The 26,742-nt window shown below is 43.0% G+C and overlaps 2 protein-coding genes across 5 annotated transcripts in view; both read right to left on the bottom strand.

Moving 5' to 3' along the window:
- The window catches only part of LOC139972107 (mitogen-activated protein kinase kinase kinase 9-like), a 67,348-nt gene that overhangs the window by 18,054 nt on the left and 22,552 nt on the right, over positions 1-26,742 (bottom strand). For all 4 annotated transcript variants that reach the window (XR_011794584.1, XR_011794585.1, XM_071979043.1 and 1 more), the window contains exons 3-5: positions 20,548-20,728; positions 6,908-7,056; positions 374-549 (exon numbers count right to left, since the gene is read on the bottom strand). Coding sequence is in view for 2 of the 4 variants with exons in the window: in XM_071979043.1 (XP_071835144.1) it covers positions 374-549; positions 6,908-7,056; positions 20,548-20,728 (506 nt within the window). In the remaining 2 variants the exon portion in view is untranslated. The remainder of the gene's footprint in view (positions 1-373; positions 550-6,907; positions 7,057-20,547; positions 20,729-26,742) is intronic.
- LOC139972108 (uncharacterized) lies at positions 14,402-17,139 on the bottom strand. Its single transcript, XM_071979045.1, has 2 exons — positions 16,973-17,139; positions 14,402-16,492 (listed from the first exon to the last, which is right to left on the bottom strand). Exon 2 carries the CDS (start codon positions 16,490-16,492, stop codon positions 14,402-14,404), a length of 2,091 nt encoding a protein of 696 aa, XP_071835146.1. The 5' UTR covers positions 16,973-17,139.

Genomic DNA, 26,742 nt, shown 5'->3' with positions numbered 1-26,742 from the left:
CATACATGTTAGTAACAAAAAATAAAACAGGGTGTTTCCTTCACTTCAAGCTATGGACTCATCTTGTTGGTTGCTTCCTTGGGGTGCACTTTAATAACTTGGACAAATTGCTTTCCACCATTTCCAAGGATACATGTAATATCTATTGGGTATAAAAATCATTGCAAAAGACAACTAGCTGATATAGTCCAAAAAAAAACTCTGGCAAATGTGGAAATAATTTCTTTGTTACTATCAACAATATGTACAAGCAACTTCTCCCATGTGTTGTAAACAATAACAAAAACTTTTGCTATGCAGCTATAAACAATATTACTTAGGCCCACACAGCTGTTTTCTGTGGACCATCTGGCAAGCAACTTTTCTTCCTTACCCTCTCCTTTAGTCTCAATTCATCATAGACTTCCTCTATTTCTTGCCGCCAGCTTTCCTGCATAGTATGGAAGGATTCAGATGGTGTTTCGATAAATGAAGAGTCAATAATGGTCTTTAGGGTCACCAGGATGTCGCTGAAGGTTGGTCTCTGATGAGGGTCACAGTTCCAACAAGCTGGAAGTAAAAAGTAGATTAGGCTCAATTGTTAGCTTTTCATATAGTATCACTACATGGTAAAAAAATACAGGTTCAGCTCTCCACTTCTAAACAAATTATGAAAGATCAAATTTGCAGAACTTCAATATATGCTCACCAGAACCAATGAAGAACATAACTTGGAAGCAATGAATGGTTAAAAGGGTTTACAGGCGGGTCAAATCATAAAGAACAGAAAGTGATTCAAATATCATATTCAGTTTACTATATCGGTTTTCTTGTTTATATTTGCCTGGCAGCTGTCATTTCAAAACCAGTTTTAGTTATAATCTGGCTACAGTGGAATAAAGAGCCAGCAATCAGCTGGCTAATGTCTTGATTTTAAGTAGAACCGGAAGTGACACTGCAATAGTATGAAAGGGATAGGTACATACCAAATATAGAGTATAAATGAGCTGTACCTTGTGGAGTAATCCCATTCAAGGCAAGATTCCAGACTTCTCCTAGATGTAAACTTGTGATCTTTAACCTCCACAAAATCCAATAGGGCTCTTGTAAATTAAAAGTTGGGAATTACTAATAATTGTGAGCTTCTACCAAGCAGCTAGCTGGAGTGATTGAGTAACAACAAGGTATGTACATTAACGATTGCCCGGTTGCCCGGGGCAAGTGAAAATTATGTTGGGCAATCTCTCTCTTATCTCAACTTACCAGATTGGGCAGGTGATTGATGGGTCAATTAACAAGGCATCTATCTAACCACAAACCTAAACCTCGGTGAGATGGTTCTTGATCCGTCCTTGCTAGAGCGTTGCTTTTTCTCAACGATCTTTTCATCATTACATAGTAAATCAACTGAGTTAACTGTATGCAATGGAAATCACACACTGACAGCCCCTCTGACTTTTGCCAATTACAAATCTCAATTGGAATGAACTGTAAAATGGTTCGCTATCTGCAATTTGCATACAGGAATTTTTTCATGTACGGAGGTAGTTCACGAACCTTCCCTACATTTGCAAACACACAGTCTGAGGAGATTGAGACTCAGGTCTTTTGTTCTCGGAAGGGGCATCCCTGGACCCAGTTCTCCTTTGTGAGCCACCATGAGAGGTGGGCCGTTTCAAAAGCCGTTTAGAGGTACTCGCATGTCGAGAATGTCCTGCTCCAGGCCATAGTGATTGAGCAGGTGTAGCTGGAGGGGTCCCATTCTGAGGCGGCAGAATGGTACCACATCTACGAGGCTGGTCATGAGGCCGAGGGTGCTCATCCAGCGTCTGGCCTTGGAGGTTCGCCTGTTGAGGAGGCGTCGGACCTCTTCCTGAGTGTTGGCGACCCGTTCTGAGGACGGTCTCACCCAAACGGTGCGGAAATCAAGCATGGAGCCCAGAAACTGAAACCTCTGGGTCATGAGGAGCTCCAATTCTTCCCTGACTGTATCCGTGGAAGGGTGGGCATCCCTAGGGCACTGAACGACAACATAGTCAGTTGATCATTCTGACATTGTCGCAATCTCTCGTTATGCAAATACCAGCCGTACCGCTGTCCCCAGGGGGAATGTCTCGGAAACCTTTCAGTCCTTCCGCCAACCCTTTTTAATCACGGTCGCCATGGTCGCATTGGCGACCACAATTCTCAGCTGGCGATGAGAATTTCTGGAAAAATTAATGCTAGTCGCCAGCCTATAATACTGTGGCGATCAGTTTTTGCAACTGAAAATTTCACGAACGCTTCACAAAAAACTGAAATGTACTGTTACTACGTTACGGTATTGTCCCATACATGTGTTTACAGTACACACGGGCCTTATGTTGCCACGACTATCAAAGCGCGGGAATTAGAACTTAATTATACTATAGTTCAACATTAGTGTAGTCAGTACTGACAGTAGTGCTACTCGATGTTGAGCCTAGGCCTAGTGTTTTTTTGTACTAATATTTAGCATATCAAAGTGGCGATCACATTTTCATTCTGGGCGACCAGAATTTGGGAAAAAAAAAGATCTAGTCCCCACAGGATTTTCCTCCTGGCGACCTCATTCACTGGGGAATTAAAAAGGGTTGCCTTCCGCCCCTGTAGTTCTTAGCGGCGTTGCCACTGCCCTCTACCCCTCGGGGGTTTTGATTGGTCTGAGCGTCCGTATGGGCATGATTGCCTATCGGCTCTGCGAGATTCTGCGCAGTCTAACCCTTGTCACCAAACTGGCCATTCAATAGGTCCTTCCCCAGAGTGGGTAGGGCCGCCAGTCTCTCTTTTGATCCTTCAGCCTCCCAGCCTACTGCTGCCAGCACGTTATGTCGGCGGGATTCTACTGACCGGATCCCGATCCTCGCAAACTGGGTCATAGACCAGTCTGGCTAACGGGCCCAGAAGCCACAGTACTTGCGCGGCCTCCCGGTCAGGTATCAGGTCCGGGTCTTTCGGCAGCTGTTGGTGATGTCGCATGAGGGCTTCCTTTTGGGCTTGTAAACTTTACCTCTGACGTTTTCGGACACTTTGGGCTTTGAATGCTGGGTTTGAGATATTATTTTTAACAGGATGTTGAGACGGAACCAGACAGATCCGGACATTTTCAGATGTTTCCGGACATTTTAAAATTGGACGACTAGGTCAACCTTAACGGAACACCACTGTAGATAACAATAATTGCAATGAATGATTTTCTCAGTTCAGAAATCCTGCAAATGTTAATATTTTTTAAAACAATAATGCGAATAGACATTATCATCACCATATTTAGCATCACTATCATCCACATAAGCCATAAAACACATGTGAAAATGAAAACAAATAACAGTGCATATGACAATAAAAACTGATTGTGTTACCAGTCTTCCTGTCATTTCTGGAAGCTACTTGCCTGACTAGGCAATTTGTTTTAGAAGTTAAAGACCAACTATGGAGACTTTTCGATGAACATAAAATCCCACCATTTTGCATGTATGTAATCCTTAACTCACTCCAATTACATTGCTGTAATTAACTTTACCAATTTCGGACGTTAAATACGTGAAAAATGGGAAGAAAAGTCAGCTTTTTATGAAACCTATTTCAGACATTCCTGAAACATTCCGAAGACATCAGGTGACCATGTGACGTCATTGTTTGTATACCTCACTCACAACAATACTTTTAGTGTGTAAAGTTGTATAAAAACATCTGCCAAAAGCTGCCAAAAACATCAACGATATAACTCCTTTTCCCCCGAAATGCCACAATTCTGTGTTGTTGGAGGTTGCAGTTATACCTCAGCCAACAAAAGCATTAGCTTTTTTAGCTTTCCAAGTAGAAGAACCAACGTAAAACGCCATAGACTTTGGATCAATTTTGTGAGATCCACGCGGAAAGATTTTTCAGCACCCGGAGTATCTCATGCCCATGAGTCCACATGCATGACCCTGCCTCTGTGTATGCTGCAAATGTCTCATTCTGCGAAAATTATATACTGTCGACAGCTGTGTCGGACATAGCTAATGTGAAATTGACCCTTTCAAGTCTCCTCGTAAACAAGCTCTGGACGACCTTACAGGGCTCCAATTTCGTAATTTCTAGGGCAGGCCAACTGGCCTTGGAATACATGTTTTTGGGGAGGGCATCAAGGCCAGTGGGGAGGGCAGCAAGGCCAACGCTGAAATTGTGAGCAGGGCACCAAGGCCACTTTGAAAAATGATGCGAAGAATGTCTGAATGTCCCCAAAAAAAAAACATCGGCGAAAATATGCTCGAACTTTCATGATCAGACCCGGACCTGCAATGGTTTGGGTCCTCAAACCGCCGCGTAACACTCCTCCATGAAACAGCATTATTATTATGAAATTCATACACAACGCCGTAACACTGTCGATAATACAACTTAACTGTATATGCTTCCAGTGTACAACTCTCCACTTCAAAATTATTCGGTCTTCCGACTCCCGCCGGAAATTGGGTGTACTTGTAATTGCCAATAGTGACACACCCTCCCGAAATAATCCTGTGTAACTTGACTCTACTGGGAATTTCCCAGATTCTACCAATCACCTCACATTCATGTAGTTGTTAAGCCAATAAGCGAGCACGATTCTGTGACGTCAATCAGCCAAAGCTGTATAATGGTACTACTGTGTGCAGGTGTGGTTTGACCGTAGCTGCTACTGGTTGTAAACTTTTTCGAACTTTCTTTCAATTTACGATAAATACAGACCTGTATGTTATACATACATATACGTGAATGATATGGTTAGGAAGCTAAACATGTTCTCTCTCAGAATATGATGATTTTGTTCACATTGTTGTCCCTGGAATAATTTCTTCGCAATTCTAGAAACACTGTATTGCATTACGACTGAATTTCCCATTGAACTACGTTACGAAAATGCAATGATAGCCCGCGGAGCGGTCACATATTAATCAGTTGGATAGGCTCACATTCGTGTACCGTTAGAATGCGGTAGATTTTCACACCAACTACCAAGGTCAGTACTGTGATGATGTTCAATTTTTGATCACAGTTCGTTATTCACATCCTGTGACCGCGATACGCTAGCATGCTCTTCATCATTTTCCGCGAATAATAGCCACGCTTTTTCGGAACATATGATTCGTTTTTTTGTCATTCTCAAAGTCGCATTTGTCCAATGCCTATTCCTGCAAAAGGCACGGAGGCCAATGGGTAAAAAGGGCAAGGCCAGTACTGGCCTTGATAGTAGTAATTTTCCCTTGGGCATCGCAGCCAGTAGCAAGGGCACCCGCGGCCATGGCCGCCGCTTATTTCGAGCCCTGTGTCCTTACATGTAACATTATATCACGCAAATGAGAGTGTAATATTTACTGTAAGAGATGACTGTGTATATACCGTGCCTATATGGTAGCATTGTTAGTACATGTAGTGAGTTACAACTCACAGCATGTGTAAATAGTCATGTTAGGATTTCATCGCATTTATCTATTTCATTTGTTGTTTTCCAGTATCATGAGTTCTTGATACATTGTGTTATATTGTCCGTTATGTTTATTCCGGCATATGTATGGTCCAAGGAGTTGAATAAAAACGGTTCTATGTAGCGATCGGACGTTTTATTTCGTTAGTGACTGTCTTGTGATTGTGAGATGTTATTGCTCAAGGCCTGTTTCAACTAGACCTAACTCTATGGAATTACACAGAGTCACGGTAGTATTTCGCCCAGGATTGAACGAGAAACGTGGATTTGGATATTCACTGCTAAATTTGGTTTATTGAAAGGATACTTTTTCTGTGTTTGTACTTTTGGATATTAAAACGAGTAAGTACTATGTTCCGCTGAAGCTTAGTCATGTATATATGCTACCCTAGTCGATTCGGGTCAGCGTCTTCTCGTAGTTGTTCGATTATGTTTAGTGTCTTTTTGGTAATTCGTTGACAGTAACGTAAGCCATTTTCCCGTCACATATCACGCATGAGGCATCTTTTAGGTTTATTTTTCTGTTCAGTTCGCGGTATCTTGCGATCAAATTGTATTACGGAATCGCCAAGCTGCTTGCATATTCTACAGTATATTTTACCGTACGGACCTATTGACGCTCCGCTATGTAAAAGATGCTTCCCTTTGAGTGGAAATTTTGCTAATATTCACACAACCATTCACACAACCGTTTATGTTCACAGTAGAATCAGCCTCATATCAATTACTGACTAGTATTGTCATGTAAACCATGTTAAACTATAAGACATATTTCAAATAATAACACCATTAACAGCATATAGAAATGTTTTGATGTTGTTGGTATTAAATTTCTTGTTGATAAATTATCAATCCAAGACAGCATGAATAAATTTTGCAGCTAACATGTTCATTATAGTGAGAGCCAAACCACTCAACCTCACATTCCCTACATCCGCTCTCATCTCCAAATTTAGGTGCCCATTTCCCAACTAAAGTAGTATGCAGACCAATGAGAACACAGAGCAAGATTTTCTTCCGTTGTTCTTAGATCAACCAAACACAATCAGGAATTTTTACTTGCCAATGAGGAGCTACAAGTATTTGGTACATTTTGATGTCTGTTTACAACCCAAGTAGGTACATGTATGTATATGCAGGCATTCATCTAAAACAATCATAAAGTGCTATACAAGTACATCTAAGAAAACTTCATGTTGTATTATTTATTGTCACGTACCACGCATTACAAGGATGACATAACAGTAAACATTCACAACTGAATGCTTGTTGAATGTTTCTGCTCATTGTCAATTGCTCATTGTCAATTGCTTTACATCAAATGTGTTCTCACAGCAGTGAGATATATTACAGTAATAAACTACACATTAAATACCACAAAGTTCAGTTCTCTTCAGATACAACCATGTTAAATACTTAAGTCCAAAGTCTAAAAGAATTTCAAACTGTAAGTCAAACCTGTAAGGATATCTGCAAATTCAGTCGGGCAGGTGGTGGGTATAGGTAATGTATATTTATTCACAGCTACACCATAGGCAACTGCCAAGCTGTTGATACCACGATAAGGTACCTCTCCAGTCAGTAACTCCCATAAAACGACACCATAACTATAAAAACAAAAAGAGGCAGGGGATCATAAATAGGACAGCTACAATGTGTTTAAATTTACAGCCAAGCTTTCATAACTAAAACTTTGTTTCTACACTTACATTGCTATATTGTAGGCAAATGAATCAATGAATAAAATTACTTAGAAACACTCAGTGCACACCACTTTTGCTTAAAGGGACTAGATCCAACTTGGAATTAACTGCAAGCTTTTTCTACATAATACACAACCTATACAACAGAACCTAACAAATATTTCTTGATATCACGGAGCAACTATAGAAACTATGAAATGTGTTCAAGTATTAAATAATCACTGATTATTTTGCTTCTGTTGTCCCTTGTTGGTGGGACTTAACTCCTTAGAATAAAACTAACTTTGCTTATGAACAATTAATATCCTAGATGATGGTCAATTCTTACTGAGATAATAAAATCATATTGCTTTTTTAGACTATTTCTTGAAGTAAAATATCCAGTCAAGTGATTTGTATCGTCATTCTTGTAAGAATGGGGGATGCATAGTATGTAGGCAGCTGTTCATCAAAGAAGCATTTTGATACATATGGAGAACAGCTACCAAATGATGTGTGGGATTAGGCCTGAGTCGGGCAGCAAAAAAATCGGAACCGGGTACCTGCTATCATTACCCGTTCGGGCAACAGGTACCCAAAACTCCTGACCGAACATTGACAAAAAAAATTGCGGAACTAGCAAAAGGGCAATTCCATCAAAAGGTCAACCTTCCTACCAAATTTTCAAGTTTGTCCTACATGCCCAATTTTGGTATCCAATTTTTTTGTTAGATGCAAGAAGCGAAGTGAAAAAAATAATAATATTTATGTCGTCCCCCTTAGGCTATCGCTGGTAAATTTGTATGATGTTAACTGCCAAAACTTGATAGTATATAGAACAGCATAAGTACACACTCGCGCGAGGGACTTGCGATACCGTTACATGGTAGATTAGCGCACCTTCTCCGGCTATGAATGGCGTTGAACGGAATGATCTACATTATTCTCCTGTAGTGGTTGTGGTGAATCGAAAGCGCGGAAAAATACAATCCTTTATGTGGAACGTTTTAGCGTTGTGCGGTAGTCGGATTTCACACAACCGGTAGTGTTGCAACATGAATCCCTGTATTGTAACTACAACCAGGATTTTCCTCAACTTTCATCAATAGATGGTTCAAAGCACTTAGTTACGAGACTGTCAATGTCATACATTTAATATGCATAGCCTAGGCTATGTACATACTCTTACACGCTCGGTTATACAAAAAATAAAAATAACACGCTATATTAGGGCCTACATACTCTTCCAAAAAGAAAAGCACAATCCTTGGAAAAAAGCAACCCACACCATCCTTCATTCATACTCGACGTACGATATTAGATTAACACGTTTGCATGTGGATTAAACTTGTAATCCATACACAAACAGAAATTGGGAGTTCCCCACTATTCCATGATATTGGAATAGGGCAACCCCTTCAAGTTCAAAAGTTCACAATGAAAAGTTTTTAACTATCAACAAGTCACCACGTGTTTGGAACTTCAGACAATAAGAATGTAACATAGGGGCTACGTAAATACGGGATTATAAATTACATACTGTACATAAGAATAGTACAGATTTATGTATATCGTTAATCGGCTATTGTTTACTCCAGAAAATATACTTCCAATACGTACAATATCAATCTTTCGTACAAAAGTTCTTAAAAATTAAAAAAGTAGCGAAAGATAACTATAAATGACATCATGGAACCCCCGCACTGATAAACGAATCCATTTCATTACAGCATCAAATCTCAAGTACCGCACTGCTGTGTGTACCAGTACCGTACCCTAGGCTATAACAATATACAGTCCCGTGTGTGGATGGATTTAAACTGGATATACTCCCTGCGGTTTTGGCTCAAAATTTATTAAATCGTTATAATTATTATAACAAAATGAGGTGAAATGCATATGGGTAAGAATGTATGGGAACCTTCACAATCATCGTTTGAAGGAAGAATAAATAACGAAAATTACAGAATAACTTTGAGGTCCTGTAACATGTTGAGTCCAAATAACGTTCGATATTTGGTGTAGCCTAGGTACAAATTACTACGTGAAAAGTTGATTTGTTAATATATAGGTGGTCTAGGCCAGTACCTATCTATAGTGTCCAGAAACCAGAAATAAACGAGTTTTCTTTTCTTTATTTCAAATAGTAACAAGTAGATATTTTTATTATGTCCGGGATTCCCGGGAATGATACCGATACGAATGTAATAACCGGTTGTTTTCCCAATACCGGTAGTAGTTACACATTGCACTGTGATCGGGACTAGTCAATACCGGGATCGAGATACCGGGATTCACTTGACTACCGGGATCCAGCACAACAGTAAACCGGTTCCACGTAATCGGTAGCGCAATGGATTTTGCCGATGCCAATTATATACCCATTGTCTGATAATTGGCCTGATGCCGATTATCTAACCGAATATCGGTGGAACACTGTACAGGACTGAAGGTTGTGTTGACTTTCCATAATACCGAGAGCAAGTGTTACAAGTGAAGGCAGCCTGCATACCAACTAGTGTTTGCACAGGGTTTTCGGGTACACAGGTACCCGCCCGGCGCGATACTACCCGGTTCCTAATTTGTTACCCGAATCCTACGCAAAATGCAAAAAATTTTTATTTTATTTAAATGTGAATTTTTTTTTTTTTTTAAATTGCAAACCGATGGTTAGCCAGATTTCCCATTGACTTAGTGAGGTGTTAGACTACCATGTGGTCGAAGATAACAGCAATAACTAAAGTATTCCATGGATATCTTATAACTGCGTCACAATTACAGCTAATAAACAGAGGGCTAGGCTTGATTACCCCATTGACTTAGTGTGGTTTTAGGCAACCATGTGGTCGAACGTAACAGCAATAATGAAAGTATTCCATGGATATCTTATAACTGCGTCACAATTTCAGAGAATAAACAGATCGTTAGGCTTAGCTAGATTTCTCATTGACTTAGTGTGGTGTTTAGTGTTCGACCGATAATCGGTTAGACAATCGGCATTGGGCAGATTATCAGACAATAATCGGCATCGGCAAAATCCATTGCACTACCGATTATTTGGAACCGATTATTACGTTCCACATAAAGGATTGTATTTTTCCGCGCTTTTGATTCACCACAACCACAGCGGGAAAAGAATGTAGATCATTCGATTCAACACCATTCAAAGCCGGGAAGGTGCGCTAGTTTACAGTGTAATTGTATCGCAAGTTCTTCACGCGAGATTGTACTAATGCTCTTCGATATACTATCCAGTTTTGGCAGTTAACATCATACAGTATTCCCGCAATAAGCTTAGGGGGACGACGTAATTATTTTTTTTCACTTCGCTTCTTGCATCTAACAAAACCTCCTGTTACAGGTTTTGTTTAATGATTGATAAGAAAGATTAATTGTCTTGACTAAATATAAAAGCCAAATCAATTACATTTGAACCACTTTGGCCGTTTCACCGTAGGTGAAAACGGCAAAGTGAAAACAATAACATTAGGCTTTGTTCATTGTGAGTTCTACGTACTGTACATTAGGATGGTCTGGCTGAAGAACAGTTGAGCTTCATAATCCCCAAAACTCACTGGTTTGGGGATTTACGAGCGACGATACTTACCTGTCTCCCACTCCACTATTGCACTTTCCTATCTACCTAACTACACATTTGGAATATTTTAGCACTGCGCCCTCGCTCCCTACGCACCGCCCACTAACTCCTCCTTCCGAATCTATCCCAGGACACAAGCAGGCAGCTTGCCCCTCGTTCGGGTAGGGAGGGCGGGTGGCACCTAAGGGGGAGCCGAGGGCAGCGAAGAAGCGCGCGCGAGCTCCGCTGATCATCAGAGAAGCCCCCACCCGGTGACATGGAGGTGGGGTGCAAGTGATGTTATGTGCGACGGTAATCTTACACTGGAGTGCGCTCGAACTGGTGCATGTTAGAGGTATCAGTTCGAAAAGAAGCCCTGTTAGGGTATGAGCACTCACCTCAATCAGGATGGGTGTAAGAGGAGTGTCGCGATCGTCGAGCGTCTCAGGGTCCTGTTGGAAGAGTTCGTTATGAACCAGGTGAGACATGTGAGGCCTGTGCGGCCGGGAGAGGCTAGCTGACGATCCCAGGAGCTCGCGGTAAGGGCGGCGTCCTGAGTCATGTGGTGCTCAGCGGTCTAGTTGGCGTTTGTGTCGTCGGGTAGGTCCCGAGTGGTGGTGGGAGGAGGGAGAGACAGGTAAGTATCGTCGCTCGTAAATCCCCAAACCAGTGAGTTTTGGGGAATTTACTTCGCTCCTCTCTTACCTGTCTCCCACTCCACTATTGCACGGAGTGGCACTGTTACGATGGTGGGAGGCCCAACGGGCGGGACCTGCCCAAAGGAACCCCCAACACCGCACGTCCGAATGCCGCCTCCGAAGCGAGGGTGTCGGTCAGATATGTGGCGACGAAAGTTGATGGTGTCTTCCATGCCGCCGCCTTCAGGATCTCCTCCAGGGGTACCCCCGCGAATAGTGCTTTAGAGGAAGCTTGGCCCCTGAGGTCATGTGCCCGAACCCTCTCTCCCCCTGTGGTGTGAGGCTGGATGAGCTGGACCAGCCACCGGGAGATCGTGTCCTTAGACGCCGGTGTGTGAGGGGCAGACGGTAGGATGAACAGTTTTGGCGAAGTTCGGAGATCTTTGGTTCTGTGTAAGTACCATCGGAGTGCCCTGACCGGGCACCAGAGTTTGTCCTCCCTGATCGATGAAAAATGCGAGATTTTTGGTAGGAAAATGTCGCCTGGCACAAACTCAAGAGTTTGGTTCTTCGGGAGGAAGGAGGGATCGGGGATGAGTCGTACCCCATTGACGTCAAAACGTATGTGTCCCTCCGCCACGGATAACGCGTGGAGGCAGCTTCTCCGTCTGGCCGATGCGGCTGCTATCAGGAACAGGGTCTTCTGTGTGACGTGTCGTAAGGACGCTGATGCCATCGGTTCAAAAGGATCATTCGCCATCTCCCTGAGAACACCATTTATACTCCAAGAGTGGGGGAGTTTTGGTGTTGTCGGTCTCCTGTTGGCCATGCCACGGAGGACTGCCGAGATGACCTTGTTTGACCCCATGGTGGAGCCGTCTGCGAAGCCTGTGTGGACCGCCGCTATAGCTGAGCGGTAGTTTTTGATGGTGGAGACCTGTCTGCCTTGATGGAACAGGGACATCATGAAGTCTGTTACGTGTTTTACAGAGGCTGAACGCGGATCAATCTGGGCGTTCGTGCACCATCGGTAGAAGCAGTCGAGCCTTGAAGTATAAGTTCTGATGGTGCTAGGTCTCCTTGCCGCTGCTGCCATATCGGCAACGTCTTCTGAAAATCCTCGCGTTCTGAGGTCAGACTTGATAATGGCCAGGCAGTCAGGTCCAGAGACCTGATGTTCGGGTGGAAGATCTTCCCCTTGGCTTGGGTGAGTAGGTGAGGGGAGTCTGGTAATGCGCGAGGTACTCCGCAGAGCAGGTCGAGCAGAAGGGGGAACCACGGCCTCCTGGGCCATCTGGGGGCTATGAGAAGCAGTCTCGTCCTGGATCTCCGAAGCTTCAGAAGGACCTTGTGGATGAGGCACAGGGGTGGGAAGGCGTATGCCTGCATCCCGTCCCATGAGATGGACATCGCGTCTGCTGCCCAGGCCTGTGGGTGCCATCTCCTGGAGCAGAAAGTCGGGAGTTTGGCATTCTCGGCTGAGGCAAAGAGGTCGATGTTCGGACGACCAAGGACATTGAAGAGCTGTGCGCAAGTCTGGCGTTGTAGTGACCATTCTGTGGGGCTTAATGTGCCCCTGGAGAGGGCGTCTGCCACCTGATTGTCCTCCCCAGCCAGGTGTGAGGCTCTCAGTTGTATGTCGTTTTGCCGGCACCAGTGTAGGAGGTCCCAAGTCGCTTGACAAAGTCGGGTCGATCTGGTGCCCCCCTGTCTGTTGATGTAGGAGACTGCGGTGGTATTGTCCGCGAATGCCGTCACTGTGTGGCCTCGCAATTGCTCCTGAAAATGGCGGAGTCCTCTTGCTATCGCCTCGAGTTCGAGCTCGTTGATGTGGAGGCGTTTGTAATGGTCTGACCAAGTCCCTGCGACTGTGAGGGTCTGCCAGAATGCTCCCCAGCCGACTAATGAGGCGTCGGAGGTAATTGACGTAAGGGGCCTCTCCTGGTGGAAGGGTCTCCCGTTGGCCCAGTTCTCCGGATTCGCCCACCAAGCGAGGTGTTGTGTGTCTAGGGGGGCTAGAGGTACTCGCATTTGTATGTCGGAGACCTCCGGTTTGTAGAGGCTCAGTAAGTGGATTTGGAGAGGCCTCATCCGAAGCTTGCAAAAGGGGGTGATGCCCACGAGGCTGGCTATGAGTCCGAGGAGCTGCAGCCAGGTTCTCGCCGTCGAGAATTGCCTGTTGAGCATGCGCTGGGCTAGCTGCGCCAGTTGTAATATCCTCTCTTGGGATGGTCGGACTGACCCCTCGGCGAAGTCGAGGTCGGCTCCGAGGTATTTGACTTGCTGGCTTGGGGTGAGGTTGGATTTGCCCTCGTTGACCAGCCAGCCGAGACGAAAAAGGAGGTCTGTCGTAAGGGTGACGTTGCGTCGTGCCTCCTGATACGAGTCGCCTAGTATGAGCCAGTCGTCTAGGTAGACGAACAGAGGAATTCCTCTGCGACGGAGTTCCTTGACTGCTGCTCCCGCTACTCGGGTAAACACCCTTGGGGCGGTGGATAGTCCGAACGGGAGTGCTGTGAACTTGAAGTCTGTTCCCCCATAGCTGAATGCGAGGAATCGCTGGTGTTTCGGGTGGATCGGTATGTGTAAGTAGGCGTCTTTCAGATCCACCGTTGATGCCCACATCCCTTTGTTGAGGGATGGTAGGATGATGGATAGTGTTTCCATCCTGAAGCGTTTTGGTTTTATAAACGCTTTGTTTAATGGCCGCAGGTTCAGAATCGGCCTCCAGGACTTGTCTTTTTTTGGAGTGAGGAAGAATGACGAACGGAAAAGGGGTCCCTCCCTTCCTGTCGTCCTCACTACCGCGCCCTTGTCCAACAATGCCTGGATTTCTGTCTCCAGAGCGCGGCGTTGGTCTGGATCCTCGGGGATTGGGATGATTCTCCTCCCTCCGCCTTCTGGAGGTAAGTGGGGTATATCGACGAATTCTATGCGGTACCCCGCTGAGATCACCTCCAATACCCAAGAGTCCGGACCCAGAAGTTCCCATTGCTGGGTGAATAGTCGAAGTCTCCCCCCTACCATCGGGTAGACCGTGGTAGGGTGGGCATCCCTAGGGCCGGGCACCGAAGGTGGATCTGGGTGGCTGAGCACCACGTGGGTCAGGTCCGGTCCTACCTCGTCGTGCTGCTGGCTGTCTGGGTGCGTTCCATGACCGAACCGTTCCTTGCGGTCTCCATCCCGCTCCCCGGTATTGTATGTTTCTCGGTGGGGATGGTCTACGAGACCTGCCACGTCTGTCGCCTGAGGACGGGGCGTTGCTCCGACCGCGGCTCCTGACAGGTCTGGGGCCAGAGAACGATCTCGTGGGAGCGTTCTGTCCCTGGGGTCTCCGGGTGTTCAGCCTCGAGAACGACGTCTTGGCGAGGGAGTCTCGTTTTGTGAACTCCGACTGCACAGCGTCCGCAAACTGGCCCGCGAACAGGTCTTCGTTTGCTATTGGGAGGTGTGTTAATCTCTCGCGAGTCTCCCCGTCTGGCCACCGCATTGCTGCAAGAACGTTGTCTCGTCTTGATTCCACCAGCTTTACAGACATCCTGGCGAACTGATCATAGATGAGTCTCGCCAGTGGTCCCAACAGCCACAGGATTTGTGATGCCTCCCGGTCTGGGATCTGGTCTTTGTCCTCTGGCAGCTGCTGGTGGTGCCTCATCAGCAGTTCTGCTGCGAGCATAAAAGTAGAGGCAAACTTCATCCCGACTCTGGAGGCCTGGTCGAGGTCATAGGCCGATTGTTCCGCTTTCTTGCGCAGCGGCTCTCTGAAGTAACCCGAGCTCAGAGCTTGTTCCGCTCTGAGTCGGTCCCTGACCTCCCCTGTAATGGACGGAACCTTGAAGATTCGTTTCCAAGTATCGTCATGGATCTTTAGGGCTCTATCCTGCTTTGCTGGAAAAGCAGTCCATCTCTTTTTGGCCTGAAGCCCTTCGATCCTGTCGAAGCAGACAGCGTCCACCGGGACACAAGGTGTCGTGGACTGCGACGGCTCATTCGTGGTCCGCAGTTTCGAAGTCCGCTCTGTTGGCTTGGGGTTGGGAGGCGGCTCAAAGCCGAGTCTTGTTGTGAAGATGTGGATGGCCTTCGCGATGAGGTCTGGGGGCAGGTCAATGCCTTTGACGCTTTGCTCTTCGTCCTCCTCATCTTCCGCCTCGTCAACCTGTGACTCGTACTCGTCCAGGACTGAGGCTTCGTCCCCACGTTCAGACCATGTTTCTGACGCTACTAGCTCCAGTGCGTCCAGATCGTGGTCCATGGGTGTCAGTGGAGGTCTTCTCTGGTCCAGGGTTAGCGGCCTGACTGGCAGCTGTGGAGCGGTGGATGCGTCGGTTGTGGCCGCATTCTGTGCGGGCGTCATTTGTGCGACGAGTGGTTGTAATATAGCGGACAGTTGGGAGAGAAGCCAATTCCCATCCGCTTGTGGTCGCTCCCCTCGGGGAGGGTCCCTGGCTCCTGTCGGTCTATAGCTGCCTCTGCGTCTATAGCCGCTGTCTGAGTCCTGGGAGGATTCGTCCTGGACTGGAGATGGGTCCCTTGGATGTGGGGATCTGCTCCTGGAGCGAGGTCTGGTCGGCTGTGGTGTTGGCCGTTTTCCTCTGTCCCTGGTGAGTTGTATCTCAGAGCTCAGGTCTGCAGGGACTGGCAATTCTGGTGGTCCAGTGGACCAGAGGTCTGGAGGTTCGGTGGTCTGTGGACCAGTGGACTGCAGTTGCGTCGACCCTTCTTCCGGACGTGTGGTCCGTTTGGGTCTGGGGGCTTTGCCCTTGCCCTTGTTGCTTCTCTTGCCTTTTGATTTGGCATTAGAACTCGTGCTATTCCCGGACCCAACCGGTACTGCAACGAGTGGGGAACCATCGCCAGAGGCGACTGGCTCCAAAACACTCCCTTCAGGTGCCTCCGGTTCAGAAGCCGGGGCGGGAGGTGGTGAGAGTCTTGTGAGCTTAGATTGCAATTTCTCCCTGCGAGTTGCCATCCAGGCCTCAATCTCCTGCCAATTTGCTGGAGTCAGCGTGACGCATATCGAGCATGGGTCCCGTCGTGAGCAAGACCTGCACATCGGGCATAGCTCATGGTCGTCCCAGGTCCTTCCTGGACGAAAGAGCGAGCAAGTTGCGCACTTGATCGATGTTCTGCCTTCCTTTGATGCCATCTGAAAAGATCGTTAAGGAACACACAAAAACATACAAAATGCCTTCCCCTCGTGGAAGAACCACTTGGGGCAAGGGAACAATGATTCAGACCGTAAAGGTCGCAACTTTTTTTTTTTTTTTTTTTTTTTTTTTGAGGCCTAGCCTCTAGCCTAACGTACAAAAGTCGTATCCTATCGTACAAAAACCGAGCCTAGTGTTAAGGCAAAAAGACAAACACGTCTAGAAAAACGGGTACAAGTTTCCCCACAGCCTAGGTGGTCGCAAAAAACGGCTCAGGAGGGCCTAAGCCCTGTCTAGGCTAAACAGCAGCACCGAAGGGTGCAAGGGGAGAAAACAGCTGAGCCAAAACGGCCACTGGACGAGATTCGCGTGACTACGAAAATCGCGCATCTGGTACCCACAGTAACATGTATATGGTCTAAAAACGTGTACAGAATGGGCATGAGAAAATGGTGAAAAGATCGAATTTAAAAGGATACTTAAGCAGTGCTTCTAAGGAAGTGTTGGAAATGTCTTCTAGGATCTGCAGATCTGTGAAAAAGTCCCAAAACTTGTCCAAAAAGCGTTCGAAAAATTGAAAAGATTTCGTTCACAAAAATGTAGTGTTTCTTCCTGGCTGGTAGATTCGGAAGGAGGAGTTAGTGGGCGGTGCGTAGGGAGCGAGGGCGCAGTGCTAAAATATTCCAAATGTGTAGTTAGGTAGATAGGAAAGTGCAATAGTGGAGTGGGAGACAGGTAAGAGAGGAGCGAAGTAAATCTGTTCAGTTTGAAAATGCGCCCAAGATTTTACAACTGGCATAAAATGATGAAATCAAGGCGCCAAATACTCCTAAAAATCCCTAAACATGTTTGGCGACAGTCCTTGGTAGTTCTACTGCATTACAGTATTTTGTGATTAGGCAAACATTCTTACGCATATTTTTGCGAAAAACCCGAAGCAACTTTTTTCCCTGACCGCATGTACCATACGTGCTAAAATGACTGCTTACCCAACCGACTAAAAGCAAGTCTGATTTCCAGGGACACACGCGACAAAGTCAATTGGACTTTAGTGTGTGATTTCTCCCACATGTAGTTAAGTCAATGGAGAAGCGCCATTGACTTACTGTGTGTGATTGTTTGAAACAACGTTCCATCGGAAGTTTAACCTCGCAGATGGTAATCATTGAAAACTTTTGCAAACGTTCGGATTGTTTTATTTTTCATAATAAAATAAAATTTAGCAAACTGCTTATCCACTAGAGCCTGCTAGGACTGAAACGTCAGGCCAACTTACTTTTACACATTATTTTTCATATCAGAGTATATATTTCGATATCAGCTAACGAAAAAACGAATATTTTATTTACGTGCGATATACTTTTTTCTTTATTTACGTTGGAGTTGCAAGACAGATAATGGTTTTAATAGCAGTTGTAAAAGCTGTCCCTAAATTCTTTTTTTCATTTCGTAGCCAATGGCTACTTTTTTCCCCCTTCTGTAGTCTGTACAGCACTGTCATTAACTGTGTTGTGGCGGGATTGCAATATTGCGACTCCTCTTTATAAGCGTACAGCGCCCCATGTATGTATTACAGTGTTCTTTTCTTGCTCCATTAATCTTTACTGTGAAACGTTAAGTCGTTCATTTACATCTTTGATTGTATTGGCCTAGGAGTAGGTAATCATGCATAACACTAAATCATACTTTCTAGGCCAGTTCCACAAAAAAGATGAAATAATCGGTAGGCTTGCACGGTAAACCGGTTTTAGTACCGAAACCGGTTTTTTCCAACCGAATTTCGGTACTATGTTTTATTTTAAGAAAACCGAAAAACCGAAAAAAACGGAAAAACCGAAATGTGAATTGCAAATACTGGAAAAAACAAAGTTTGTTGACTTTGGTTTCTCCTATTTACTGTTCTTTTTGCAATATGAAAGTAAATTGCAACAAGAGAAAGCTTTTCTGAAAGACGACATTGTCAGCTACGATCGGCACACGCCATAACCAGTGCTTGAGGGTGGATAGCTAGGCCTAACATTAGGCTATGCAGCCCTTATATGCGTGCATCAGTTAGGTACCTTGTAGTAACTGACCTTGGTGGCCAACGTTAGTAGTTGTGAGAAGTACACACTCAAATGACGAGATGCAGTTCATATCCGACGTGTTTGTCCTCTTTGTTTTGTTCTTATTATTCAACTTCAATTGAATAGTAGAGGATATGGAGAAAATCTTTTCAAACACATTGATCACAGTTCGTGTTCAAAAAATGAACGTTAAAACTTGAAAGGTACATTGCGCAATCCACAATACCATACAACATGTACAGTCGCAGGAGGGGGGGGGGGGCTCTGGGAGTTTAACAACTAAGATGCAACAAGTAACATTAGAACAATGAACAATCACAGGGGGGGCTCTGAGTTTAATAAGTAAGATGCAACAAGTAACTTTAGAACAATCACGGGGGGGGGGGGCTCTGAGTTTAACAACTAAGATGCAACAAGTAACATTAGAACAATCACAGTCCATTATTGACAAGAGGCACCTGGCGTCAGGCTTGAGTCAAGGAATATTAAAGGAGTAAAAATTTTGCATACATGGCTGGAAATTACAGATGCTGCTGTTGGGACAATTCTCCTTTGTACCCTAATAGATTTTATTTTCTTTGTAAGTTTCCTTTAAACATTTCTTCTTATCAGTTATCAGACAAGGCGTCTCTCAGTTGGTTTTTCGTTTGCGTTGAAGAACACATGTTTCCAACTTAAACGTTAACAATTTATATTCTTTGCCGACCTAATCCCCGCTTTTGCCAGGGATATTTTTCAACTTGTACTTGAAAGTGTAGACGGTATATTCTCTTCACTCCATGAAGAGAAATTTATTTTACCGCCAAGATACCACCCGCGAACATGGCTAGAGGGCCGAGCGTAATACGCTCGGGCCTCATCTCCGAAAATATAACATATAATATAACATTTAACATGAATGTGATATTTTTTTTTCTGAACACGAAATTGAACTTCGTGAGGTACAGTAAACACAAGACAAACGATATGTGTACGTGATGTTAAAACTTTAAGAAAAAATTTTACTAACACATACATCTTTTCGACATATTTACTTCAGTTTAGTTAACGTGGGTTATAAAATGAGAGTCATGAAGGCAGTAACATTTCTTGAATTTATTCTTCTTATTTTTAACAATTTACTGCGAATGAACATACTTGAACCAGCTGTTGACAAAGCTTCAAAAATACGCATCTTAGCGATCGAGATTTGGATGTTTTCAATGCAATTTGGGAGGGGGAAAAAACCGGTTTTTGAGCCAGATTCGGTTTTTTGCTAGAGAAAAACCGGTTGTAAGTTTTCACGAAACCGCGCAAGCTTAATAATCGGTAATCGGTAAAACCGATTGTCATATAATCGGTCGAACACTAGTGGTGTTAGGCTACCATGTGGAAGAAATTGAAAGAATTCTCACTATTATTATTTATTCATTCGTTTATTTCATAGAACGAAAGGCTGACAAGGAATTTTACGACATGTTAATGGATTATAGACAGGAAAACTAAAAAATAATAATCGCAAGTGGCTTTTTACTAATCGTTTATTCCAAATGCGATCAAATTGCGCGAATCACGCAATATCGCGGCTAATGCGAACCCTGGGCCTGCATAATAGATAGAAGTAGTACTGTAACAACTGTTTAAGAGCTCAATTGGATATTTATATGGTCTGATCCAATAGAGGTGGAGAGCAAGCTAGCAGCGGCGGCAGTGCGTTGTTAGTAGTGATTTTAATTATATGAAGTTATTAACAAGTTAATGATAGAAACAAAAGCAAATAGATACTATTGAGGAAGCTTTTATACCTATCTTACACCTACATATTTGAACATGAAAACATTGTCAGTAGAGAATATAATTCATTTATTATAGCATCCAATATGTAATTTCTTGAAATTTGTGATACACGCGGATGAACAATTTTTTCCAGGTACCTGGATACCCGATGGGTAACGGCTCTCTGGTACCCAGTTCCCCATTTTTGGACCCGTGTAAACACTAATACCAACCTCCAGATGTCTGCACGTTTAGAGAACACTGATGACTTGATTACTTCAGGAGCCATCCAGGCATAGGTACCAGCAGCACTCATCCTGGTGGTATGGTACACCTCTCTTGCCAAACCAAAATCAGTGATCTTCAATATTTTGCCATTGAAGTCATTGTGCTCCACCAATTCATTGATGAGAACTGAAAGGCAAGACATAAACAATAAATGGTTAAAATCACTTTTGATAACTTTGGTACTGTACTCTGGGAAGGAAACATTACAGTACAATAATGTAGTGAGCAGAAGGGCCGTTCCATGTGTTGTAACAGACAATTCACAGACATTTTCTAATTCTCACTCTTAATTGCTAATGATGTTCCATCTTTTAGATAAGTGAGGATGGAGGTTGTACCCCACCTATACTATCATAAAATATATATATAAACAAATAATATTTGCAATGTACTGTCTGCTTCTGGTTTAATTACAAGACTTTTAATACTATAAAAATGAATGTTTACCCGTACATACATGTAAAGTGTGTCTTGTACATGTGTACAGTGTGTATTTATAAGTGCTTGGTGTATCATAACACTGAACATGTATGCACTGGTTTAAATTCAGTCCAACCGACGCACTCTGTGTATGTGATCAAAGAGCATGTGATGTAGCCTACGTGTTCGGTTATTTTCGATTATTGTCTTAATGTATTAACGAGGGCTTTTTTAAGGTTTAGGGAGGCTCTTTTCCAAAGTTCAATATGCTGTTTACGAAAATGGTGGAAAGCATTCAACAGGATAGAGTAAGCACAATTACCCTCTTCCTAGTGCTGCGACCGTACGCCTATAGCAAATTCATTAACAGTTTAATCGCAAAAAGTTGCAATCGATTAGCAAATAACATCAAGCCACTGAATATATGACGAAAAATCAATAACCCATCAACTGAAATAGAAAACACAGTTTTACTTCCGCTGAAGGTGCCCTTTTCTTAATCATGTATTTTTTCGTGTGTGGATAAAATCACTCACCACCAAATACGAAACCATTATACCGCTGAATAGTAAAAAAAAGTTAAAAACTTCGATCCATCGCCACAGCAACGGTGTACGTAAAATACAACATTCACTCTTTAAGCCTAAGCACATACCTTACCTTGAAAGTTTTTTTTTTGGCAAACCGATGGTTAAGCTACATTTCCCATTGACTTAGTATGGTTGTTAGGCTAACATGTGGTCGAAGGTTGTGCAGTATTTCATGGCTATTTTAGTTCTAGCTAACTGCGTCACAATTTCAACGAATAAAGAGATGCTTACGCCAAATTTTCCCGTTAACTACGTGTGGTGTTCGGCTACCATGCGCACGACGATAGCAGCAAGGAAAGTATGTAAACAAAGCTACACAAAGTATTGTTTTGTTTTTGTTTTTTATGCATACCGATGGTTAGGCTACATTTCCCATTGACTTAGTGTGGTTGTTAGGCTAACATGTGGTCGAAGATTGCAGTTTTTCATGGATATTTTTATTTGCGACACAACTTGAGCGTTTAAACAGATGACTAGGTTGGATTTCCATGTTGACTTAGTGTGAAGTTAGGCTACCTTGTGGTCGGAGATTTGTGGGGATTTTAGGTTATTGTCGCTGGTACTGAAATTGCTTAGTGGAAGCCGTAATTTGCCAGTGACTGTGCGGGAAGTTCCCGGTGATTGTGCGCGACTGTTTCAAATTTGATGCAGGATTGTGAGAACTGTTTGTGCGATTCGCGCTGCTACTGCAAACCCTAGCTAAAGCAAAAGCATGTCACAATTAAATTTACACAGACACCTGATATTACAGTACGAGGGCTATTTTCTTATTTTTCTTTTTTCGCCCTCACAATTGGCTTTCGCAGGGCTTTTTTAGCACTTGCTAGGGCGAATCGCCCGTCGCCCCCGCTTATTTCTGACCCTGTTGCAATGTAATGTAAGGTACTGTAGGCTATACACATATTATATTTAGTACACTGGTAGTGCCAACCATCATAGTGTAGGCAATGCATCAGTGCACGTGCATGTTACGTTATTAGCTTTACAACCATCGAGCTAAATCTGCGTGACTGTATAGAAAAACATAGCTATGGTAAAGTTAACGATCGCTAATTTAACATTTCTGACGATAAATTGGAAACAATTTACAGTAATAATTTCTTTACTTCAAGTTGAAGTTCTGAACACCATGCCTTTTGAACCTTTTTTTGTTTTCTTTTCACTGTATAAAATTCAGGAGGAAATGAAACCCTCTATTTTTCTCTCTCTGAACGCCAGTGTGTGGAATCGGCAAGCCATTGCGTCAAAGCCATTGCGTCAAAACCGCGTCATAGCGGCTTAGCAGAAACACTGGTTCATACACTACTGAAAAATGGTGATGAATTTCTTGAAAATAGCGATACACGAGGGTAAACATTTTTTTTTCGGGTACCCAGAACCCGAAGGGTAACGGCTCTCGGGTACCCGGTTCCCGAGATTTGGACCTGTGCAAACACTAAAGGTTTCAGACTTTGACTTCTGGTGACCTCAAATAACCTGTGATCTCCTGTGGTTCTACTACTCGTCTCCACTAACTTGCATTGACAATTTGATATTAGTGACATACTGTACCATGTATGAAGTTCATCCAAGTTATCATAATTCAAGGTATTCACTTTGACCTCTCTTGACCTCAAATGGCCTTTGACCTCTAGCACTAGTTGTACTGTACTTACTATCCATATATAATAATAATGAAAGTTTCACTTTGGAAGCTAGTTTGCAAGGTTTATAGACTTAAAGACCAACTATGGAGACATTTCGATGAACATAAAATCCCACCATTTTGCATGTATGTACAATGCTGTAATTAACTTTACCAATTTCGGACGTTAAATACGTGAAAAATGGGAAGAAAAGTCAGCTTCTATTTCAGACATTCCTGAAACATTCCTAAGACATCAGGTGACCATGTGACGTCACCGATGATATACTTCACTCGCAACAATACGTTTAGTGTGTAAAGTTGTATACTTGAGCTGCCAAAAACATCAACGATACTACTCCCTTTTCCTCCGAAATGCCACAATTCTGTGTTGTTGGAGGTTGCAGTTATACCTCAGCCAACAAAAGCATCAGCTTTTTTAGCTTTCCAAGTAGAAGAACCAACGTAAAACGCCGTAGACTTTGGATCAATTTTGTGAGATCCACGCGGAAAGGTTTTTCAGCACCCGGAGTATCTCATGCCCATGAGTCCACATGCATGACCCTGCCTCTGTGTATGCTGCAAATGTCTCATTCTGCGAAAATTATATACTGTCGACAGCTGTGTCGGCCATAGCTTATTTGAAATTGACCCTTTTAAGTCTCCTCGTAATGACGCCCTGGACGTCCTTATACATGTAACATTATATCACGCAATTGACAGTATAATATTTACTGTAAGAGATGACCGTGTATACCATGCCTAGGCCGGGTAGCACATGTTAGTATGTATAGTTACAACTCTCGCCGGGGTTGGCTCACAGCATGTGTAAATAGTCATGTTAGGATTTCATCGCATTTATCTTTTCATTTGTTGTATTCCAGTATCGTGAGTACGTGATACATGTGTAATATTGTCCGTTATGTTTATTCCGGCATCTGCATGGTCCAAGGAGTTGAATAAAAAACGGTTCTATGTAGCGATCGGACGTTTTATTTCGTTAGTGACTGTCTTGTGATTGTGGGATGTTACTAGTCAAGGCCTGTTTCAACTAGACCTAACTCTATGGAATTACACAGAGTCAAAACAACCCATTTTACTCAATTTTCTGCTTAAAATTGTCTTAAAACTAGTTGTTTATCTGTATGTGTTCCTGTTTTAAGCTAACAGCTTTTCAAATGCTCGAAATTGGGAGTCAAATACAGTACAATTGTTCGCTATCTGTGTATAAACAGTGCCTATTTCAGCATTTGATTTTCGCAGTATACCAACAATGACGTCACACGGTGACCATCTGGAGGCTCCTTTGGGTCAATCTCTGTTTTCAGACATTCCAGAGGTACATGACATGTATGATGTCACGTGACTACCCAATATGTCCATTTTTGTGGTCGTTTTTTGATGGGTTATAATAGGTTTTCGAAGATTATTTTTTACACATGTTGATTATGGGTATGTAAACTCCCAAATTAATGGAAAATCCCCCCCAAAAAAAACTGTCTCCATAGTTGGTCTTTAAACCCTGGTGACCTCTGGTGCTGCACAATAACAACTTCTCATAAATGCCACATCCAAATACCAAGCTGTCATAACTTGTACTTTTCAAGTTAGTGTTAACAAGTCAGCATACATGTTACACTTTCACACACAAAGCCATCACCAATACGTAGATTCATAAAAAAAATTGGTGACCATAGCTGCTAATTACTAGTCATGAATACTGATTTTTAAAGTGTTTAGACCGGTAGTAAGAAAAGCAATTTAATTAAGTGATGCTTTGAAGTCTATAAGTTTGCTTTATGGCCATCCCCATATAACCTATGCTACAGTACTGTAAAAATCTCTTAAATGTAGATAAAACTATACGTAGTCACATTAGAAAACATTTACAGAAAACACAAGGCATATACTGTATATATACACAGTTTGAACACTTCAACTGAAATGTCTATAATGTAGGGTGGTGTGAATAAGTAGCTAAAGATACATGTACCAATGACATTGTAAAGCAATGAATTTTCTTACTGTACATATATAATATTGTTTACTTTATCTGACTCAATTGTTTGCATTAAATGACAGTCCCTCACTGATACTCTTGCAATGGGAATACCCACCCAAGTGTAAAGAGGTATGAGTCAGTGTGAGTCACATCCATCTACATTCCACAAAACAGTATACTTTACATGTACTGTATAAAATGGATAATATTTTCAAATGCCAGCGAGACTCACAGTGGCCAAAATACTCCTCCTCTTAAACAAATAAACACAAAATCTACAAATTACAACATCTTGATACCTTGATTTGCTACAGTATGGTACAAGTAGTTCAGAAAATTGTTAAATGAACTCACAATTAAATGCTTGTAAGCAGTTATCTCTACATGAAAGAACATGACAAAGGTGATCATTGACATACAACAGGATAATCAGACAGGTTGCCCTCATAATTCAGTGGTTTTAAATTTGTTGAGATAATGAAGTTCTAAGCAAAAGTGCAATATTGCAGCAAGCATTAATTAGCACTACAGTGTGAATGATCAATAATGCACTACAAACATTACTAGAACTATTAATGGTCTTTACAGTGCTCAATACATGCATTACTGCACGGTTCATTTCTACTTGTTTTTCTTTCTTAAAACAATGGCTGAGTGCACTCTTTTTGGGCACTGTGTGTGGCTGAGTGGGTAAAGGGTTAGCATTTGAAGCAATGAGGCTTAGCAATCAGGAGGTTCAGGGTTCAATCCCCGGCAGGGTCATAGTAAGGTGGGTTTTTCATCCAAGAACTACATGTGGTTTCCTATCTGAAATTACTTTTTTTTTAATTGGAAGCCACCGGACACGAAAATTGTAATCCATAAGCCTGGCATCTCCCACACTCGTGGTCGCTTGAAGCATCATAAAAATAACTGCCTGAAACCGATGTCAAAATGTTGTGAAATTCTGCTAAATTTTCATAAATATTTAGCATGAACTGCAAATTGTTCCATCTCTGGTTTTCAGGGATCTTTTGATAGATCACTATGATCTTTTGCAATGCAATGCGAAATGTACTAGCTGTAAATAATTAATTTCTGGAAAGAAATCATCATTGTGGTTGTTCTAGTTCTGGTTAGTATAACAGCCACATCAGCTCTGTACCACATATAATTTCCTTTGAAACACTGAACATTTGAAACACATAGTATAGAACTGTAATCCCAAGTTACAGAGCAGTCAATCTGGTGTTGCTTACACAGTTACTAGTGGTGGATGAACATTTACTACTTGCATTCAAGGAGTCTGTACCAGTATATGGGGAGGACATGACATAACCTTACTACTAACCACAAATCAGCTTATTCCACTGCTTGAACAAAAGACTGTATTGTTGGTAAGCAGTGAAATGCAGATTATAGAGCTGGACTTGTGGTACTTTTGACATCTGGAATCTGTAGCTAAAAGTGGCTCTAATCCTTACATTGTTTGCTTTCTGTCTGTATAGAAAGGCTGACCAATGAT

The sequence above is a fragment of the Apostichopus japonicus genome, chromosome 8 (assembly GCF_037975245.1).
Source record: "Apostichopus japonicus isolate 1M-3 chromosome 8, ASM3797524v1, whole genome shotgun sequence".
In the NCBI taxonomy this organism is placed as follows: Eukaryota; Metazoa; Echinodermata; class Holothuroidea; order Aspidochirotida; family Stichopodidae; genus Apostichopus; species Apostichopus japonicus.
Note: the sequence above shows the minus strand (reverse complement) of the source record. Positions and strands in the feature narration are given on the sequence as shown.

Excerpts from the sequence above, each read along its gene's own strand:
- LOC139972108 (XM_071979045.1), bottom strand. The coding sequence starts at position 16,492 with ATGGCATCAAAGGAAGGCAGAACATCGATCAAGTGCGCAACTTGCTCG.